General features: G+C 45.4%; 1 protein-coding gene across 5 annotated transcripts; it reads left to right on the top strand.

Moving 5' to 3' along the window:
- The first annotated feature begins 1396 nt into the window (after positions 1-1396).
- LOC109762256 (uncharacterized) lies at positions 1397-20207 on the top strand. Of its 5 annotated transcripts, none has more exons than XM_020321077.4 (9): positions 1397-1624; positions 2622-3363; positions 8232-8983; positions 9186-9465; positions 9559-9780; positions 18405-18578; positions 18698-18886; positions 19007-19120; positions 19764-20207. In XM_020321077.4, exons 2-9 carry the CDS (start codon positions 2662-2664, stop codon positions 20064-20066), a joined length of 2736 nt encoding a protein of 911 aa, XP_020176666.1. In that variant the 5' UTR covers positions 1397-1624; positions 2622-2661; the 3' UTR covers positions 20067-20207. The 5 variants fall into 5 exon arrangements, with proteins under 5 accessions (XP_020176666.1, XP_073356197.1, XP_020176665.1 ...); XM_073500096.1 differs by having other exon boundaries at positions 1574-1624; positions 2593-3363; XM_020321076.4 differs by having other exon boundaries at positions 1582-1729.
- Positions 20208-20677: the final 470 nt, after the last annotated feature.

The following is a 20677-nucleotide window of genomic DNA, read 5'->3' as shown; positions in this document are numbered from 1 at the left end:
CAACAAAGCAAAAACCCTAAAAAGATTATGCAAAGGCTCAGATTGGTTCGGATATGATGAACTAACCCTAATTTTTTTTTGTGGCTTTTTCGTGGACTGTAGGTATGAAGAACAGACTCGATCGAAACTACGAAAAACTGTAAAATCTCACCGAGCAACCTGGAAATCTGATACCACTTGATAGAGGCAAAGGTGTCCCGTCTTTCGATGAGATGATGAATATCGCTTTGATGGAAGTCGACTTTGACGATCCGACTACGAACGTGCGAGGACGTCGCGCCTTAGCAATCGCTAAACCAACTCCGAGAGGTTATCGACCACGCCGGAGCACGATCAACCTGACCACGAGGGTCTGTTTCCTGCGAGCAAACGAAGAACAGGCAAGAAACTGAGATTGCAATCTGGATATTGCGAATATAAGATGAAAGCTTTATTGATCAAGGTGGGGTTCTGTGACGCCTTTGTCTGGTCGCTGAACACAAACGAAGTACGCGAAGTTGCAGCTATGGCGAACTTTTAATCTAAACAAGACCCAAAGTCTAAACGACGCCCTAAGGGCTGTATATATGGAGGAAGAGGGGGGGAATTTCGTGGCCCTTGAGGAAGGGGTCCGAAACCAACCCTATCTCTTGTTTCCCCACACATACGGACTCTAAAAACAGCCTATACATATGTATTTCGAAATTACATGGGCCTGGCCCAATAATAAGGTGACGCAGCACCTAGAATAGCCTCTGGACGAAAGTTATGAAGTAGCCTCTTGTATATTTCGTCCAAGGCTTCATGCACGCATTATGGTGGCTTCAACGTCCTGAAATCATCACTTGTAACTCCGTTCTTGTTCCCCATGCGCATGCCATCATCTCCATGCTTGTTCTTGCTCCAATGTTCATCCTTCTCAAAGCTAGGCCCTTCATTTGTAAGCAAAACAAATGTATCCAATTTAGGCAGCATCATATTCTCATGAACATTAGAATCATTAGCAAGAAACGAAAGTACCTGGTAATTTAATTGGCGTGCGCGAGCTCTAGTAATTGGTCCAGTATGTATAGCAGCAGGGCCTGTGGGTGTAATAATTGTATTGATGTCCTCATCAGAGTTACTCGCATGCAAGGCGGCAGTATAACTGGCGACAAGCGTGGGAACGACACAGCTTCATCTGGAGAGCGACTCGGTTCGAGCCGTCGCGATGCTAAAGAAGGAGGAGAAGAATCTGTCTACCCTGGGACCGATTGTGGAAGAGGTTAAAGCTATGCTAGGTGCTTTCGCTTCTTTCCGTGTTTCGTGGGTGCGACGTAGTGCAAATGCCGCCGCAGATAGGTTAGCTAAGGTGGGAATGGGAGATGAACTTTCTCAAGTATGGCTCTCTTCCCCGCCAGAATGCATTTTGGACATTGTATCAGATGAGATTCCGAGTTTCATTTCATAAGTAAATAAAGCGGCGAGAGTTCCCATATAAAAAAAAGATCAGATCGTGCTAAAGTACGTGAAAAGGGTAAAAAAACGAAATTTAGCCACTCCAGGAGGGCCGGCATCTTATGTCGCGAGTGCTTTTTCTTCCCCCACCCACCGACAGCTACTACTGCGTGCCCACGAACTCAATCACGCAGCCAATCATTCCAACGTGAGCAGCTCCTCCCTTTTCTTCTCTATATATCCCTCTTTCTCTCTTTCCATCAATCGCTTTCGGCTCCTTGTATTGCGTTTGGATCCCCCCTGGTAGATTCAGGTGCTTGCGCGCGCGCTCTATCTCTATATACCTCTTCGGTTGATTTGTTTGATTTCTTACTATTACCTAGTTTTCTTACCGAACTTGGTGTTGACACATTTTAGCATTTAATTTGCATTCTTGTTTTTGGGAAATTTAATATGCATTCAATGCTGTCGTACCGAGGAGTAATTTGGTAGCGGGGTTGTAGCTTGTGTTTATTTTGCTTCTAGAGCGCTTATACTTCGATCTAGGTGTTACTGTAGATAAATTTCCCGTCTTTTCTACCTTGAAAAGGCGCCCATTTCTCCATACGGTTCCTTGATGCTTCTTTGTCCAACTTGTTTTTCGCGAACCCGTCTCTTTATGTTACCAGCTAAATGTTGAAACTTTGAACATGGGGTGCTTGCCACAGTTTGGTCAAAGCCATATCCTTTCTCAGATCTCACCGTGCTGGTAGCACCCCCCCCTCCCCCTCCTTTTATCTGATTTTATTGTAGTATAGTTAAATTATTGTGATTTGGAACGCGAAATGCATTGTGTTTCTGTCGTCTAATATTGCGCCGTTTTTGTTTCCTCCGTCAATCGTTGTCTTGTTTGATTAGTACGTATTCTGTTTTAGGGGTCTTGGCAAAAGTGCAGTTTTAGAGATCTTGCTTAAAATGCCGTTTTAGGGTGGCTTCTACAGTTTTTACCTAAATCTTGATCGCCTGGTGTTATTCCCGTGATACAGTGTTGCAAACTAGTTTTTCTTGTAATGTCATTTCTCATAAATTTTGACTGATTGCATATAATTTCACATGCATCTTTTGTCGATTTTCCACAGAGAATATATTCATCATCAGCATAACAGATTCTTTGTCTTTTATTTATGGTGCCATCAGTTGTATTTATGAGAGGTTTTCATCTTCAGATACCATCCATAAGCTCCATCAGGTTCTAGTGTTTGAGCAATGGTGCTGGGCCTCCGTACTAAGACAAAGAAGGATGCTGCCATCCATGTAGACTTCAACATCTTCATCCAGGAGATAAGCCCATGGCCCCCTTCTGAATCCCTCAAGTCTTTGCGTTCTGCGGTTCTTTTTTGGGAAAATGATGAGCGCAATTCAGGGAAGACAAACACCGTTGCACCTTCAGTCTGCTCAGGTTCCACAGCGGGGAAGATCGAATTTAACGAGTTCATAAGCATACAGGTTGTTTTTCAGAACGAGGGCTCATCGAAAAGTGGAAAGTGGCAAAAGAACTTGCTTGAGTTGAATTTATATGAACCAAGGAGGGATAAGCTGAAGGGGCAACATTTGGGAACTGCAACACTAGACTTGGCAGAACATGCACTGTTTCTTGAGGACACTGCTGTTCTGGTGCCTCTCAACTCGAAGAGGAGCTTTAAAAGTAATGCACATCCTATGGTTTATCTTCGAATCCAGCCATTGGATGGGGACAGCTCAAGCGTTTCCTCGAGAGATGCATTACCAAAAGAGGCATCAGTTGATAAGGATCCAAAGGACTTCATGTCGGCAACAATGAGTGAGGACTACACTGAGGATGCTGGGTTTGCTTCCTTCACCGATGACGATGAGGAAGGAACTCCATATCCGTACCACTCAGATGGAAATGTGCATACAGGTAGTAATAGATCTCAGGACTCTGTGAAGGTAAATACCAAATACAGATCCATATTTAGATGTAGACTGACTCGTGTAATAAACTAGAAACACTTGGGTAGGGCATAGGGAGCTTACTACTACCGTCTTGTTTCCACTTTCCATTACATTTATTAAGTTTTAATTGATATTTAAAGAGGCTTTTTGCAGTACCTTTTACTACTTGCACATCCTATGATATTTAAAGAGGTTTATAAGGCTTGCGTGTATCTCTAGGTTGACAAATAGACCAACATAACACTTATATGTCACAAAAAATATATCATTAGAAAGTTCAAGTCGTATGCTTTCTAACGGTATAATTTTTAGACTATACAACTCATCTTATGTTGGTCAAATTATAGATCTAGGGATACGCACAAGCTTTATAAACCGGAAAGGAGGTACTCGTTGATTTCCAATGGTATTTTGTAGACCTTTTGAGTAGGAAATTGTTATTTGTGGCACTCGTTGCCCCAGTCAGTATGGCATTTAATTAACCTTGAACCCTGATAACTGATTCTGAATTCCCTTCTTCTACGGCCATTCCTTTCTTTCCTTTACCATATTAAATTTTGGCAGAACAGATCGATTATGATTACAATCAGAGTACCATCTCCCTAGACATGTCAAGCTCTGAACTAACTGAACTAGAATTTGTACTGAAAGACTGAATTTAACAGCAAGTAGTGAACTTTAGGGGCATGTTTGGTTGCCTGCACCAATTTTAGCCTCCTTGCATCTGTGGCCCAGTAGAGCCTGGCTGAGTAAAAAACAGGCTCTGGGCCATGTTCGGCACCATGTTTGGTTGCCTGCATTAGGGCAGCAACTTTCCCGCAGGCGTTTAGTTGCCCACGTTCGTGATTTTTGGCTGGGCTGATGCAGCTGTTAGACCTTTCAGCCTGAGCATTTCATAGTTGTGGATGACACTAGGAGAGTTGGGACAATTTTCGTTGGTTTATTTCTCACACAAATGCCATGCCAACCTGAGGGGTTGGGGATACATACTTATAGGCTGCTAGCCAGCCAAGCATATGCTAAGATGCTAGTCTAAGATGCTGCTAAGATGCCAGTCTAAGATGCTAGTCTAAGATGCTATCCTAACTGCCAGTCCTTAATGGTCAGGGATTCTATCCTAACTGCCACAAGGACCATGTGCTGCAGCCAAAGGACCATGTGCTGCAGCCCCACAAAGACCTTAGTACATAGACTTATCCATCAGCAGCAGGCTGTGTTTGGTTACACGCATTCGGCCCGATGTCATGATCTTGCACCCCAATGTGGTGAGCTTACCAGCTACCACCCTAACCAGTGTTACGTACAATCACAGATAACAACAACACCACAATGACGATGAATTGGATGAAGATTATCAAGTTCTTCAGCCCACTTAACCCGATTTGATCTGCGCCCTTGCGTACTTCATGATTGCTCTTCTCTTTGAAGACGGACTTGGAGTAATCATTCTCTGCCTCCTCCCTATTCTTAACCCTTTGTAGCAGCTGTTTTTGTAACCGTTCACTTGTTCATGGCATGTCTGCAATGCCATGAACCATAGACTCCTGGAACCCTCTATGAGTACACCACATAACACTTCATCTACCAAGACAGAAGAACAAGATTTCAACAAGCAGGAAAAGTAACACAAGTGGAGAAGCACACATGGAACATAAAGAACATAAAAATGCATGATTCATATACCAAAAACCATCACAAGTTCATCCTATCTACTATGGTGTCATTCTACCACCACATAAAAAGAGGGTGTAATCCTACCACCGCAAGTTCACCATCACCATGAGGGGTGTATATATCACCTCATGAAAATATGTAGGCCATCAACAATTTTCAAGCCCTACCACAAAATATACATCATCATCATCATGCATGCATGCCATCACCACCAGACCTTTGCACTAGTAGTAGTGCTTGCCCAGCCAAGTCCTAAGCTAGAGGATCCTATGTTACGCTTCCATCCCAATAAACCCAATACCCTATGCCCTATTGTCCAGGAGGTGGCTAAGCGTCACCATCGGAGCCTCACTGAAACCAAATGATGTCCATGACAGCGCTGTAGCGGGAAGGGTGGACGTCGATGTGCTTGCTCTCCCTAATGGCAGATGCCACCTCCTTGACTACATTGATCATGATGCTAAAGACGCTCAACTCCTCCTCCATCAAGGGGCCCCTCTTCCTCTTCCTCTCATGAGCAAGACCGTGGTCACCAACAGCAACCTTCCCAGGGCCATCAAGGATGATGGTCTACAATTCCTGGGCATCTGGATACTCAGACATAGGCGAACCAAGAGGCTCGCTAGAGCCCATGGCATGCTTGCCGGTACCCAGACCCCAGGAGAAGATGATCCGCGTCTGAGAGTAGTTCTGCGTGGGCCTGTTGAGCTACTCAGCATCCTTGGGCATCCTAAGAAAGGAAGACAACATTGTTAGTTGTGATTGGCATGCTTGATCAAGTGAAACAAGTGGTAGGTTAGCTATCCGCGATGTGGTGAAGGTGTCCTGATCCCACTGTGCGCACTAAGGTCTCTAAGATTGGACACTTGGAATCATCCCGCTCTCCACTTCCTAAGATGGTTATACACCTGTGTTGAGGTCACCTATGTGCCACAAAACTCAAAATTTTGCTTGGCAACAACGTTCAGGTGCATCTCCTTGAGCCCTTATTAGTCCTCAAGCCACTCGCGATGTCTCACACATATTGTTAAAGACGAAGGTGGACAGGAAGGACTGCATTTCATCATGTCCCCCTTCATTTGATCCCCTCATCTGTGCCTTTCCAGCCTTTAGTGGCCGCCTTAGTAGTTGTCGTAGGCATCAACATTAAAGATGGGCGCACATGCCCCTAAAAAATATCTGAATCAGGAGGCATCAACTGAGATATCGGTTGGGAGTCCTCAACATAGGAGAGAAAGATATGGTTCTCGAACATAACAATGGCCTGACTAAGGTCCTCGGTGGTCATGTCCTACAATGGTTAGCATCAGCACTACTGAACAAAGACAATGCATACTACACATGGACTCATCATCAAGCTTAACACTAGCACATCTAGCAAACTAGCACTGATTGATCATGAAGGTCAACACACTACCACGTCTACCATACTAGCATTAAAACTGACATGGAAAACATGTACATCTACCACAACAGCATGAACATCGTCAGTGCCGAGAAGCAAAACCTACCATGCTACCAAAAGGCACCACTAGCATCTAATCTACCACATCCTCAGACAACATCATGAAGAAACACTTGCAAAGTCTACCATACTACCTACAGATCTACTCCTACCACGGTTAGAGATATAAGGTCTAACGAGTAGGGAGCGATTGAACTTGCAACCATCGGAGGAGCAGGGAGGAGGCAGGGAGCAACTCGGAGAAGAGGAGGACGAAGGATCGCTGCCGCCGATCGGAGAAGACGGCACCTCTTACCTGCTCGTAGGTGAAGGAGAGCTCGAAAGGGGGGGTGGGATGGTGGCGGGTGTGCGGGCGGTGAATCGAAGGGGTCTAAATAGGGTGAGGGAATCGGCGGGAGGTGACTCAATTCCTCCTGCCGTTTTTTTGGGGATGCGCGCAAGCTCACATCATCTCCCCTGGCCCCACAGATCAATACTAGTCTTTCCTGCGCACTTTGTCCTCACTAGTGCGCACCGAGGAGCAACTTTCTGGTCGGTCACCCATCCTGAAATTACTCTAAGCTAAGCACGCTTAACTTTGGAGTTCTTTCCGAATGCCCCCCCGGAAAAGAAGGAACTCCTTATTGATAGGAGTAGTCTATCATCCCTATTAAGCCAGGCTATCACATACACCCCCACTCAAAGGAACCGACGTCCTCATCGGGCCATAGGAACATTCCCTCTTGGCACATATGTCTGTGCATCCAGTCCGGCACATGTGCCATGTCGTGTCCCACGACGGGTCACAAACGTCATGCACAACATGACCGCGCACCTGTCCGCAAACATCCGTGTAACCGTGAGGGTCGGCTCTAATACCAACTTGTAACGCCCCGGACACACTCGCCGGCGGTCGTTACTCCTGGCTAGATCTAGACTGGCCCCACAGATCAATACTAGTCCTTCATGCGCACTTTGTCCACACTTGTGCGCACCCGGGAGCAACTTCCCTGTCAGTCACCCATCCTGAAATTACTCCAATCTGAACACGCTTAACTTTGGAGTTCTTTCCGAATGGGCTCCCGGAAAAGAAGGAATTCCTTATTGATATGAGTAGTCTATCATCCCTATTAAGCCAGGCTATCACACTCCAGAAGCAAGGATGGGCAGCCCAGGCCAAGCCCACCCCGACCGGCCCAACCCGACTCTTGTACGCCTGGCTCGACCACCTATATAAGGCAAGCCAGGAACCCTAGATGAGGAGGGGAAGAAAGTTGTAATAGTAGTTACACCTCACCGGAGAGCATTTCGCCTTTGGTGACCCCCCCCCCCCCCCCCCCACCCAAGATAATCTCAATAACAGAAGCAGGAGTAGGGTAATACTACCGACATTTTGAGCACTAGTACAAACTAACCTGAACCTTTACGAAAATAAATGCCCCATAACGATTTGAGGGTACTGTATTAGTCTCTATTTGACATTCCTTTGATTTTGTACACACTGTTACTCTCAAGTCAAGCCATAGCTGTTGGAATTGTTTTATTGTACATTCCATACTCTGTCTCTTGCTTTACTAACTTCATTGAGTAAGCACCGTGTGAACACATCACGAGATTCACATATCTGCCTACTACTTTCAGTAAGAATGGTAGTGGTGTAATTCAGTTCTGCTGTTCATTTTCTCTCCAATTAACTATATAATCTGCTTATTTGCACCATCTCAATGTAGTCTGAATTTTCCAGGGGAAGGATGCCAGGGTATTTGGCAATGAAGGCACCAGCTCATCATTAGATTCCCAGCGTGAAGTGCCATCTTCCAGTACAAAAGTGCGGAGGGAAGAAGTTGAAAAGCATCCAATTCAAATGCAAAAGACAACCATCCATCCAGGGACAGATTTACCGGGAGAAGAATCTCCATCTATTCCACAACACAATGCTCTCAGAACTGGTCGTAAAATGTCTTTTGCTTATGGTATGGCTGACTCCAACCAGAGACAATTTGGCGAGAGAACTTACAGCACTTTAACTAGTGATAGAGCTAAGAATATGAGGTTCAGTATGAGACTTCCAGATATTAATGGAAGCACCATAAGTAAGAAAGTTGATTCCCAGAAGGAAGAAGTGAAGGAAGTTGATTCAGAAGATATCTTGATCGCTCATGATACTAAGAACAGTGCTGTTAATGGAATGCAAGCCCAGGCACCAGTGCGTATTTCGAATAATAGAAGTGACAACAAAATTCGAGAACTTGAACGTAAGGTTGAGTTGCTTGAAACTGAGCTGCAAGAAGCCGCTGCTTCTGAGATAGGCCTTTATTCTGTGGCTGCTGAACATGGTAGCTCGGCAAACAAGGTCCATACACCTGCACGAAGGCTCTCTAGGCATTTTGTTCATGCATTTAAAAACTGTCCGAGAGAAAAGATGGGAAGTGCAGCAAGAAGTGCTTCCTCTGGGCTGGTTTTTGTTGCAAAAGCTTGTGGATATGATGTCGCAAGGTGCATAGGATTTTTCCTCTTATGTTCAGGTCATCATATTTCAAGGAATGGCTACTTTTTGGGGTGGAATATTAGATGAATTGATAACCTTTTGCTTGCACAGCTTTATTCTCTTGCATTATGTAGAGTGCAGTACTACGCTATTACTTCAGTAATTTTATGTATTTTGATATCTGTATTCTTCCATAATTTTTCCGATCAGGCTGAGTTTCTGGTTGTCAAACTGTGTGGTGCTGCGAGCAATTGTTACTGAAACTTCTAAGCAATCGGACATTGGAAATGACATTAATGCTACTGATTATAGTTCAAAAACTGCACCGAGGAGAAATTCTGCATCGATGTGGGAATCGCTTAATCGGAAGAAAGGGAATTTCCTTTCACCTGAGTTTGATAACTGGGAAGATATTGATACATTTATAGCTGCACTAAAGAAGATTGAATCATGGATATTCTCACGGATTGTAGAGTGCATTTGGTGGCAGGTTTGTTTCCTTATTAGTTTGAATCTTTATTGCATGTACTTTTGTCTGTAGGAATTTCTCAAATTTTGTACACTACAAAATCTTACTTTGCAGGCATTTACACCACATATGCAATCTGCTTATATCAGTACTAAATCAAAGACTGGTTTGAATGCAAAGAAATGTTACGGAAGGATTACTGTTGTGGGCAATCAGCAACAAGCAACCTTGTCAATAGACATATGGAAGAAGGCTTTCAAACAGGCATCAGAGAAGATTTGCCCTGTAAGGGCAGCTGGACACGAGTGTGGGTGCCTGCCTATGTTGGCCAAGTTGGTGAGCTTTGTATAATTGATATAACTCGCTCATGTTTCTTGCTTTACATATATAAATGCATATTTCTTGCCTTGGAAGGTACTTGTGATTATCAGATTGGATAATAAATTAGAATCAGAATTTCTGACATTTGTTATGAGATAGTTAGTTTTTAGAGCAGAGAATAAAATAAAAAACTAGCATTTTTTAGTTTCACCACAACTCACGGTAAACAGACTCCAGCTACTGTGTGAGCATCATGTTTATTATCTTCAAACTTTGGATCTTGTCCAATACGTATATGTACATAATTTGACCCTTAAATTCTTATGATGATACTTACTGCTTTTCCAAAAATTGCTAGTTATGCTGTTTATTTTTACATTTCATACTAAATTATTATATTACTGAATTAAATAAAACCACAACTTCACTAGGACCGTTAACCTTTTACCACTTGAACCTTTTTTCATAGAACCATAACTTGTGTTCTAATTAATTCACACAACACCCAAACTACTCTTTTCTTGGAACAAACTGGAATATTGGGCCCAGAAAACTGGAATTGCGACTCGGAAAAAGTCGAGCCTGCAGTTGCGACTAGTGACTCGAGTCGACACTAAGTTAAGTCAACATTTTTTTGTGACTCATCGACTAGTTGATGACTAGTCACGACTAGTCGCGCGACCCGAAAACCATGCACTGGAGCGACCTTTCTCCTGTAGATAATGGAGAAAGGACTCCATGTGTATCTATGCTTGGAGTTGTTGTAGGAGAATTCGGCAAGCGGTGAAGCCAAATGCCATTGTCCCTTCCTTTCTTCAGAAATGCAACGGATCAGATTAGTAGATTACCGAAAGTTTCTTCACCACTTTCGTTTGTCCATCTGTTTGTGGATGGGCAGTGTTAGAAAATTTAAATCAATGTTCAATTGCTTCCACAAGGTGAGATAAAATGGAGCAAGAAACTTGCTATCACGGTCTCAGACGATGGACCTTAGAACTCCATGAAGTCTGGCCACTTCTGGAAAGAATAGGTTTGCCACATGATGGCATCTGTTTTCTTGCGGCATGGAATGAAATGAGCCATTTTAGAGAATTTGTCCATGACCACAAACACAACATCACTCCCTCGAAGCCCATAGAGATATCCCTGTGTTCTGGATCTGGCATTTGCATGTTTGACATATGGGGCATTGCTAAACAAACTTTTCGGCATCTCTCTTTAGTTGTGGCCAAAAGTAACAAGCTTCTAAGTTAGTGATAGTCTCGTCGCCTCTAACATGTCCACTGAGATCACTTGAATGGAGCTCTTTAATCAGTTTGTCACCATCTTGCACCAAATATGCTGCAACAACTCCTTTATGTCACATAGAGAACCTCTTGGGATGTACAAACTATCATTCTTGAAGAGGCACCTAATGGCTGGCCCTATATGTGCTTTACCCAAACATGGCCAATGTCTCTGGCATCCTCATACAACTCCTTTATTTGATACATGCATGGAAGTTAAGCCTCAAAAGAAGTCAAGAGACATGCACGACAACTCAAAGCATCGGCCACTCAGTTGGTTACTCCAAATTTATGCACAATGAGATAGTTAAACCTCTCATATGCCGCACATCTTTCTAGCATGCGATCAACATGCTTTTGGTTTTCAAATGCTTCAAGGATTGATGGTCAGTGTAAAAACGTAATCTTTAGGCAGCAAACACCCAAACTACTCAGGGGTAGCGACTCGGAAAAATTCGAGCCTGCAGTTGCGACTAGTGACTCGAGTTGACAGTAAGTTAAGTCGACATTTTTTGCGACTCATCGATTAGTCGATGACTAGTCACGACTAGTCGCGTGACCCGAAAACCATGCACTGGAGCGACCTTTCTCCTGTAGATAATGGAGAAAGGACTCCATGTGGATCTATGCTTGGAGTTGTTGCAGGAGAATTCGGCAAGCGGTGAAGCCAAATGCCATTGTCCCTTCCTTTCTTCACAAATGCAACGGATCAGATTACCCAAAGTTTCTTCACCACTTTCGTGTGTCCATCTATTGTGGATGGGCAGTGTTAGAAAATTTAAATCAATGTTCAATTGCTTCCACAAGGTGAGATAAAATGGAGCAAGAAACTTGCTATCACGGTCTCAGACGACGGACCTTAGAACTCCATGAAGTCTGGCCACTTCTGGAAAGAATAGGTTTGCCACATGATGGGCATATGTTTTCTTGCGGCATGGAATAAAATGAGCCATTTTAGAGAATTTTTCCATGACCACAAACACAACATCACTCCCTCGCCTTATTCTTGCGAAACCGAAGACGAAGCTCATAGAGATATCCCTGTGTTCTGGACCTGGCCTTTGCATGTTTGACATATGGGGCACTGCTAAACAAACTTTTCGGCATCTCTCTTTAGTTGTGGCCAAAAGTAACAAGCTTCTAAGTTAGTGATAGTCTTGTCGCGTCTAACATGGCCACTGAGATCACTTGAATGGAGCTCTTTAATCAGTTTGTCACCATCGTTTATGAAGAGATACCCATCTTGCACCAAATATGCTGCAACAACTCCTTTATGTCACATAGAGAACCTCTTGGGATGTACAAACTATCATTCTTGAAGAGGCACCTAATGGCTGGCCCTATATGTGCTTTACCCAAACATGGCCAAAGTCTCCAGCATCCCCATACAACTCCTTTATTTGATACATGCCTGGAAGTTAAGCGTCGAAAGAAGTCAAGAGACATGCACGACAACTCAAAGCATCGGCCACTCAGTTGGTTACTCCAAATTTATGCACAATGAGATAGTTAAACCTCTCATATGCTGCACATCTTTCTAGCATGCAATCAACATGCTTTTGGTTTTAAAATGCTTCAAGGATTGATGGTTAGTGTAAAAACGAAATCTTTAGGCAGCAAATAGACTTCCCAAGTTTTTAAAGCTCGGAAACTGCATATAATTCTTGATGATAAGTACTTCATTTTTGCCTAGCTTTACTTAACTTCTCGCTAAATCAAGCAATTGGCTTTCTTTCTTGAGATAGAACAACCCCAATGCCTACTTCACTTGCATCACACTCCAACTCAAAAGTCTTGTTAAAATCAGGTAGCACCAAAATAGGAGCTTGTGAGAGTTTTTGCTTGATCTCATTGGTACTAATTTCAGCCACTTTTGTCCATTGGAACTTTCCTTCCTTCACACGGTAATTGGTGCCCTGATAGTGTTGAAATTATTCACAAATCGCAAAGTTGCAAAGGCCACGAAAACTTCTTACCTTGGGAATGGTCTTTGGAGCTGGCCATTCTCGGATTGATTCAACCTTAGAATCATCAACATGAATACCGTCACATTTTATGACAAATCCTAGGAATAGAACTTGTTTTTGCAGGAAAACACATTTCTTCAAGTTGTTGTAGAGCTCATTTTTGTTTAGTACTCCTAGCATATTCTGAATGTGAGCAAAGTGTTCATCCTCGTCCTTGCTATAGAACAAAATATGTCATTAAAATAAACCACAACAAAGTGAGATAAAATGGGTCGAAGGACCTGATTCATCAAGTGCATAAAGGTAAATAGTGCATTTGAAAGTCCAACTAGCATGAAAATCCATTCAAAAAAACCCTTACTTTGTCTTGAAGGTTGTTTTCCATTCATCCCCAGGCATGATGCAAATTTGGTGATATCCGCTTCTTAAATCTAGCTTGGTGAACACTCTTGCTTCACTAAGCTGATCCAATATATCATCCATGCAGAAAAATAGGAAATTTGTACCTTACAGTGATCTTGTTGATGGCTCTATTGCCCACACAAATGCGCCAAGATCCATCTTTCTTTGGTGTAAGCAGGGCTTGTACAACATATGGGCTAATACTTTCTCGAATGTGCCCCTTTTGCGGCAATTCCTCCACTTTCTTCTTCAATATACCATGCTCTTTTGGGCCCATTCTATAGTGTGGAAGATTAGGAAGACTTGCTCCCTGAATCAAGTCAATTCTGTGTTAAATTGCTCTCATCGGTGGTAGGCCTTGTGGCTCTTCAAGCATGTTCTAAAATTCTGCTAATAAGCCATGTACATTTCCTGGAATTTCGACAGCCGAGTGCTCTTATCCTTTTACAACAATTGCAACACACAAATTTGCCTCCTTCAAGTCTTCCATAAACTCATTAGAGGTGTGGGAGATGGTTAACATACTTTTCCCATCCTTCTTTGAGGTATTACCATTAGCTTTGTATGGTAGAACAATCATATTTCTCTTGTTCCAAATGAAAGAGTATGCATTTTCTTTGCCCTCGTGTGTAGTATCCACATCAAATTGCCAAGGTCTCCCAAGAAGTATATGGTTGGCATCCTTGTCAACCACATCACACTGTTGAAGTGTATATGTGGATTGCCTAGCCCTTTCCATTAGTTCGAACTTTTGGTTGCGTTGGCTAGTGCATGAAGCAACATGGTATCAGAGCCTAAGGTTTTAAGTTCATGTCATGCTTTTGCGGTTTATCCAAAAATTGATGTTGCCCCCCTCTGTGTGCACGTATAGGCCTCTTGAGCCATACGTCTCAGTCTATTCATGGGTTGACTTCTCGCATCACACGTGAGAGGGGGAGTTAAAGTGTCTATGTGTGATAGCCTGGCTTAATACGGATGATATAGACTACTCATATCAATAAGGAATTCCTTCTTTTCCAGCAACCCATTCAGAAAGAACTCCAAAGTTAAGCGTGCTCAGCTTGGAGCAATTTCAGGATGGGTGATTGAATGGGAAGCTGGTCCCAGGTGCGCACAAGTGAGAAGTGCGCATGAAAGACTAGTGTTGATCTGTGGGGCCAGTCTAGATCACGTCAGGAGTAATGGCCAGTAACTGGCCGGTGTGTCTGGGGCACTACAAGTTGGTATCAGAGCCGACCCTTGCGGTTACACGGATGTTTGCGGGTCAGATGCGCGACCATGTTGTGCATGACATTTGTGGCACGTCGTGGCACACGACATGGCACATGTGCCGGATCGGACACACAGACGTATGTGCCACAGGGAACGTTCCTATGGCCCGACGAGGACGTCGGTTCCTTTGAGTGGGGTTGTATGTGATAGCCTGGCTTAATAGGGATGACAGGCTACTCATATCAATAAGGAATTCCTTCTTTTCCGGGAGCCCATTCAGAAAGAACTCCAAAGTTAAGCGTGCTCAGCTTGGAGCAATTTCAGGATGTGTGACCGACTGGGAAGTTGGTCCCAGGTGCGCATGAGTGAGGACAAAGTGAGCAAGAAAGACTAGTGTTGATCTGTGGGGCCAATCTAGATCCCGATAGGAGTAACCGGCCAGTAACCGATGACGGGGTCCCATACCCGGGGTACCTGACGTAAGGGAGCCCGGCCTCAACCTTGAACAGGGCCCACCATGCCCAAAGGATACCAGGGAGCCCTAGGGAGGCGAAGACGATACACGTGTTCCCCAAGATGGAGGGTGGCGGCCGAACCAATCTCATCTACCCCCTCATGTGAACCCTAGGCCTCTCCTGTCTATATAAAGGGAGGCCTAGGTCCTCACTCAGAGGGCAATCTCATATCCAACTCTCGGTAGACATCCAGTACACCATTGTAATCCTATGCACGAGGTATCCCCTCACCATGAATAACAAGAAGCAGGATGTAGGGTATTACTCTTTGGAGGCACGAACCTGGGTAAATTGTGCAGACTTCGTCCCGGTACTTTTGATCTCGTCATGAACCCTACCGAGGGATCTGATGGGAATTTACTCCGTCAGTTGACGCGCCAGGCACGGGTGACGTTGATCGGAGAACAAACCCGACACGGAGAATCAAAAGAGACCGGCGATCTCTCGCCAGGCCATTGCCTCACGTTCGGCTCTTTCGAGCTAGTTGCTGATGGACCAGGGCAGTTCCTTGACATCTCGCCTTCTAGCCTCGTCAAACGCGTGTATAATAAACTAGGGCAGGCCCAAGGGTGGGCCCTCAACCTTCAATAGGGTCCACCAGGCCCAAGGGATACCAAGGAGCCCTAGGGAGGCGAAGACGATATGCGTGTTCCCCAAGATGGAGGGCGGCGGCCGAACCAATCTCATCTACCCCCTCATGTAAGCCCTAGGCCTCTCCTGTTTATATAAAGGGAGGCCTAGATCCTCATTCAGAGGGCAATCTCATATCCAACTCTCGGAAGACATCCGGTACACCATTGTAATCCTCTGCACGAGGTATCCCCTCACCATGAATAAGAAGAAGCAGGACCTGGGTAAATTGTGTGTGCAGACTCCGTCTCGGTACTTCCGATCTCGTCATGAACCCTACCGAGCGATCTAACGGGAATTTTCTCGGTCAACCGGCGGGTGTGTCCGGGGCATTACAATATGAGGATTGTCTAGCCCTTTCCATCAGTTCAGACTTTTGGCTGCGTTCGCTAGTGCATGAAGCTTAACACACACTACACATTTGGGTGATAACGCTTGCCCAAAGAAAGTGTCAGGTTGCATTGTTTGGTGATCCTCACGTGTTGATCCACCCAATAGTGTAGGGATTTGGATGATCATGAGTTTCAAGCTTTAAATGGTTCACAAAGTTCTACGAGATAAGATAATCGTAACTACAACTATTAATGACTAATTTTCACACCTTACCATTCACCGTGCATTTGCTCTTAAATATTTTCTTCCGTTGTGTGTCATCAGCTTGTGGTGTGGAACATAAGAGATGCTGAATCACACATACCACCTCTTCCCCTTCTTGACAAACCTCTTGTCCCTTTATGTCTTCAAAATCTTATTCTTCCTCATCGTCTTCACCATCATGGAGTGTTCAACCGTTGGATGTGTCTCTCTTCACCACATTTATAGCATTTTGGGCCTTCATTTCCCTTACCATTGGCTCTAGTTCTCTTAATGATGGGTTGTTCTGACTTTGCTGGAGCGGTATTTTCTTCCGTTCTATTAGTGTGCCCCCTAGACGAGCCTTCGGTATGAGGATATGGAGCCTTAGTTGTCTTCTTTTTTTGAAAAGGAGGAAGACCCCCGGCCTCTGCATCTGGGCGATGCATGCAACCACTTTATTAATTATTCCCAAAAGACCTTACAAAGAAATACAGCAGTAAGTATGAAGCCACCGTCTAGGCAACATCTGTTGCTACTCCTATCCAGTTGATGAAGGGATGCTGATAGTCTGGGCCTAATACCGAACATACCTCGCAGCCAAGCCTAACATCTAAGACATGAGGCCCCAACCAAGCCACTTGCCGGTTTGGGGCACACAACGGTCCGGCGCACACACAGAGGCCGCCGCCGCCAATTGCCACCAATCATCTTCAGAGTTGTACTGACGCATCAACCTTGCCCGGTCTAGCTGCCATCGATGCCACCACGACGCCAGACAACACCACCATCCTGCGCTCGTCCATCAGCACACGCCCAACAGCGAGACCCTGCTGCTCCTTTCCGCTGAGACCCGCCATTGTCGACGTGTCAGATGCAACACCGCTCCTCCTTCGCGAACACCACCTACAGCCACTGGTCCCATCCCCTCCACCTGCAGATCCTCTGTACTCCCATCCGAGCCCCAAGGCCCCGGACGACACCTCCAGGAAGGTCACGACGTGAACAGCGCCGCTGCTGCCAAATCCGAAGAGGATTGAAGGTTTTCACTCGGCAGGAAATCGGGGTGGGTAGATTGGGCTCTCAGTTGTGCCTTCATGAAGGAAAGCGACACTCATGGCGTCTCCGCCGCCGGGCCGGCCAGACCGGCCAAGGTTTCCCCCGGACCCAAGGTACACCACCAGGGCTCACCATCGTTAGAGCCTGCAGCCGCAAACCACCGGGACGACGAGAGAGGCGGCAGGAGAAAGGGTCCAGATCTGACGCCATGACAGCAACCCGCCAGAGGATCACCAGCCACCCGATCCAATCCCCGGCAGCTCACCCGCCCCATCGCGCTCGGACGAGGAGGCCAACCCAGGGCCCCCCGCCGCGGATCCAGGACCCTCCGCCCCAAATCAGGCAGAGCAGAGCCAGCCTGCCGCCACGTCCGCCACTGGGTCACCGGCCGGCCGCCACGCCGCCGCGCTCCAGATGGAGGCCGCCGTGGGCCAGATCGGCGCCGCCGCCATCGATCGGGGCCTCATCCTCGAGATCGGGGATCCCGCGCATCCCGAGCCCGGAGTGAGAGGGCGATCCCTCTGCCGCCGCCGTCACACGCGCGGGCTTAGCCCGGCACCGACCACCGGCGGGGGCGGAGGGGAGAGCGGAAAGGAGGAGGACCGGCGGCGGAGGGTTGGGTCCCCTCGGCCGTCCGCGCGCGGGCGGCGGAGGAGGTGGAGGGGGGAGGGGGAGGGGGGAGCTGTTGTGGGGTCTTGGAGTTTAGTTGTCTTTCTTGTCCTCCTTTAAGGCTAGAGCTTGTGCTTGATTAATGGATCATATTTGTTGCATCATCAATCGATCTTGAATCTGTCAGAATTGCCCTGAATTGTCTGATTTGGGTTCCTATGAATAATTAGCGCATTAGGTGCCGTTTTGTGTAAAAATCCAACAGAGGCAAATTGTTATAACGTCTTGTATTCTTGATCAAAGCTAGAGGCACCGATAATGAGTACATACTGATTTCATAGATCTTTTGTACCTGTACTAATTCCAAACAGTATTGCTATTTGTAGTTGATGGAACAGTGTATAGCTAGATTGGATATAGCAATGTTCAATGCTATTTTGCGGGAGTCGGAAGATGAGATACCGACAGATCCCATTTCTGACCCAATAACTGATCCCAAGGTTCTTCCCATCCCATCTGGGAAGTTTGGCTTCGGTGCTGGGGTCCAACTGAAAAATGCTGTAAGTACAATCATGGGCATATCGAGGTCATACCTAGATCAGTAGTTCTTGTTTATATGATTTATTACTTGCTATCAAGATTCGAGAGCATCAACTTATTTCTGCTATGGTGTTGGTAGATCGGGAGCTGGTCCAGATGCCTTACCGACTTGTTTGGTATGGATATGGACGACTATCCAGAAGTTGAGAATGGGGATGGTGAAAATGGCATTGCTGAAACCTACAGACCCTTCTATCTTCTAAATGCATTAAGTGATCTCCTAATGATCCCTAAGGATGTGCTCATGGAAACCAGTACCAGGAAAGAGGTATGAGTTCATTTGTTATTAAAAAAAATCAATTAATAATAATTTATCTACATGAACAATTTAGTTGTCTGGTCAGTTTGAAGTTATTTTATTATAATGCTATCTTCTATATTTTCACAGATTTGTCCCACCTTTAGTTCATCGATTGTCAGGAACATACTTGTTGGCTTTGTACCAGATGAATTTTGCCCAGACCCAATTCAAGATTCCTTGCTTCAGGCTCTAGAATTGGAGGTTAGTTTGTTGGATCTTTTGATGCAATGAGAATTTAGGACATATGTTGCTAATAAGCCTAGTTACTCAAAAGGTTAAACCATAACTTGCGTTGATTGCCTGCAATCTCACAAAGCTGAAGAAATCATATAAATTACATGACTATAAATCCATCAAGCTCCTATTTTGTGTGGGATAAGCAAACTAAGCAACTGAAGGCCAGAGCCTGACTTTTTAGATTTGGGGGGGGGGGGGGGGGGGGGGGGGTCCTTTCATACAACATGTGTACTTTTAAAATACTGACATCGAGCAGAGTTTTGTTACGATGTACCACAGAAAGCCAGAGCCCCCAGAGTCCCAAACAATTTATCCATTTAGCTGAAGCTAACTATGAAAATGAACTCCTTGCAAATTAATATTCTTTTAAAGGGATTGGGAAATAATTTGTGAACTGTAGTTATTTCGGACAATGTAAATATGTTTTGTTTAAGGATGTAGCTTCAGATTATAGGTTACTAGTTTCAGGAGGAACTACAACTAGGTTGGTAATTACCAGCATTGGAAGCATATTTATAACAAACTAAAAATCAACAAACTGTCATCATCATCTCCATTTAGAGTACTGGGCCATTTAAAATAAGCAAACAATCTTTTGTGTTGGCAGGATCATCTGGAGAGCAGTGACAAGGGCATACGGGCGATACCATGCAGTGCTTCACCCATCTTGTACTCTTACCCTGCATCTGGCACAATCCTAAGCATCATTTGTGATCCTAGGAAGAGCGGATTGGCAGTCCTCCGCAAGTCTAACACGAGTGATGACGAGCTCGATGAGCTGAGCTCGCCATTGAGCTTCATCTCCAAGGTGCCAACGAATCCGCTTGCCAAGCTGAAGCAGGTCAGCGGCTCAAACACGGCGAGGTACAGGCTCCTCCATGAGGTGTGGAAGCTAGACGACCAGTACTGACTTCCTCTTATGTCTCGGACGTACATATGTGTAAACTACCTTTTTGCCATTTTTTTTGAAAATGAGGATGACCCCCGGCCTCTGGGAGATGCATGCGGTCATTTTATTAATTATTCTCGAGGACCTTACAAAGTAGAACAATATGCCTGAATCCGTCATCTTGGCAACATCTGCCGCTACTCCTGTCCAAATGATGAAGGGTGCAAGCTAGGCCACATACCCAGACCTTTCACCGAACCATCTGCCAGGTCTGGGGCTCAAACCAGTCCGACGCACTCACACGTGTCGTCGTCGCCGTCTTCCATTGGTCCATCTTCAGAGCAGATTGAGGTGACAAACTTGGCAGGTCCTTCGTCATCGACGCCATCACGACGCCAAACGACGACCTTCACCTACGCGAGCCTTGGCAGGTCCTCCGCCATTGATGCCACCACGACGCCAGCCGACGACCGCCGTCGCCCACCACCCACAAGCGCCACCCAACCCTAAGGTTCCCAAAGCGGCGCCTTCAAGAAGGGAACGGTGCCGTGAGCGCCGCCGCCACCCAACAAAGTTAGGGCTTTCGCCCGGGAGACCTAGGGGAAGGTGAAGTGAGGAGATCAGTCCATACC

Source organism: Aegilops tauschii, chromosome 5 (genome assembly GCF_002575655.3).
Source record: "Aegilops tauschii subsp. strangulata cultivar AL8/78 chromosome 5, Aet v6.0, whole genome shotgun sequence".
Taxonomy (NCBI): Eukaryota; Viridiplantae; Streptophyta; class Magnoliopsida; order Poales; family Poaceae; genus Aegilops; species Aegilops tauschii.
The sequence above is the reverse complement of the archived record's forward strand: the minus strand, read 5'-3'. Positions and strand labels throughout refer to the sequence as shown.